General features: G+C 50.5%; 2 protein-coding genes across 2 annotated transcripts in view; both read right to left on the minus strand.

Moving 5' to 3' along the window:
• N657DRAFT_372582 (uncharacterized protein) lies at positions 1-493 on the minus strand. Its single transcript, XM_062787051.1, has one exon. The coding sequence runs from the start codon at positions 349-351 to the stop codon at positions 88-90; it is 264 nt and encodes an 87-aa protein (XP_062642254.1). The 5' UTR covers positions 352-493; the 3' UTR covers positions 1-87.
• An 851-nt stretch (positions 494-1,344) lies between these two features.
• Positions 1,345-1,644, minus strand: part of N657DRAFT_667176 (uncharacterized protein) — a gene marked incomplete at its 3' end in the record, with an annotated part of 4,065 nt that continues 3,765 nt past the window's right edge. Inside the window, exon 8 of the mRNA XM_062795374.1 lies at positions 1,345-1,591. Coding sequence (XP_062642255.1) covers positions 1,345-1,591 — 247 coding nt within the window. The remainder of the gene's footprint in view (positions 1,592-1,644) is intronic.

Below are 1,644 nucleotides of genomic sequence, written 5' to 3' on the forward strand. Positions count from 1 at the left end.
CGGCTCTTCTCCGCCCAGGATCTAGAAGCCAAGTCCGTTGTTGAGAGGGGGTAAAGCGAGGGATTGCAATCCAATTTGTTAGCAAGGTCAAGGCTTGGCTAGAAGAGAAGGAATAGGTATAGCACAATACGATTTTATTTCTATAGTAACAACACTATCATTCACGAGGATATACAATGGAAATGCCAGAGTGACGAAAGTGACCTTCAGCACTCTCCGCCGAGAACCGACAACATCAACAGACATTTCCAAAAACGTCCTGAAGTCTTTCTCAAAGAGGTCGGCGTGGTTGCTCCGCTGTTGTCTGATGTACGTCTTGATCTCGGCAAAGAGCTCCTCGATCGGGTTCATATCTGGTGAGTAGGGTGTGGGTTTAAGCCTAGCACATGTGTTACTTTCGATGCGGTGCTTCGCGTAGCATGATTTGTGGGTCTCCTCGGCGTAGTGGCCGTATCCTCCAGTGATTGCATCGCTTCATGGACTTTCCCACTCGGTTTCGGGGCGCGGCTCGGTCGTTTTGGGGAGGGTGGGCGGTCGGCCACCTCGACCACTGTCTCAGGTTGCGCCACCGCCGCCATCTCGCGGTCCCTTGGCAGGGCGGCTCAACTTCCTAAAAAGCCGATCTTGCGTTTAAATTAAGCAGACGAGTAGTCTTGACTTTCGCCGAATTCACTTCTACCAAGTGTTAAGTCGCCTCCTGATAGGTCCGGCATATGTCGCTGAGGCATCGATGCATATGCGGATGTGATCGGTGTGGAGGAGTCATCGCGCAACAACTGACCCAATTGGATGGTGGCCATACCACCAGCTGTACCAACATGTTTCGCTGAACCTGTGAAAGCAGGGAAATGGTAGATTATTCTTGAATAAGCGCCAGTCTGAAATAAGGGCTAGAAATTTACCGTAAGGATTCGTTTTAGTTATTGTCTGTCTAGTCGCTAGCGAAACCGCCTTCCTCTTTTTCACTCAAACGAAATCTGAGTGCACAGACATTTATGCATCTATCCGCTTACACCATACGTGCTCATTACTCTGTCCGATTCCCAAACTCAATACTTCCGCTTCCAGCAAGTGACTAGCATGAAGAAGAGGCCACAGCAGCAACCCCCAGCCAAAAAACGGCTCCCGTCCGCGCATAGGAAGCAGCTTGGTACGCTTCGCCAAATTAGACACAGTCATGAGGTTGATCGTATGGCTGTGCAGCCTGCCGGCAACGGCAAGAGAACATACGAGGGATGCTCGAAAATATGGGATCAGATAGCACTGTACGACAGACGACGCATAAGGACTATTGGAAAATCCCTTGAATATCATAATGCAAAAGATACTAGTACGCTCAAGCTGCTACCACCCAGAACCATTAATCATCTCCAAAGAGCCCGTTTTGCCATCCTGCTCCCGCCATTCTTCCAGAAAACAGAGAGTAGAGACCGTGTCCGGATGATCTCGGCCTAGTACTTGCTGCTGGTGATGAAAGCAGGTCTTTATCAAGTCTAGAGCGTCTCCAAGACGGGCCTGACTCTTCCAGGTATAAGCGAGGTTGGCCATGCTAGTGAGCGTCGAGGGATGCTCCTCTCCTAGCACCCTCGAACTCGTCTCCATCACTTGCACAAACAGCGACTCGGCCTCCTTCCATCGGCCTTG

The sequence above is a fragment of the Parathielavia appendiculata genome (assembly GCF_033297405.1).
Source record: "Parathielavia appendiculata strain CBS 731.68 unplaced genomic scaffold N657scaffold_45, whole genome shotgun sequence".
Classification (NCBI taxonomy): Eukaryota; Fungi; Ascomycota; class Sordariomycetes; order Sordariales; family Chaetomiaceae; genus Parathielavia; species Parathielavia appendiculata.

Bases quoted from the DNA above. Each gene is read 5' to 3' on its own strand.
- N657DRAFT_372582 (XM_062787051.1), bottom strand. From the start codon at position 351: ATGAACCCGATCGAGGAGCTCTTTGCCGAGATCAAGACGTACATCAGA.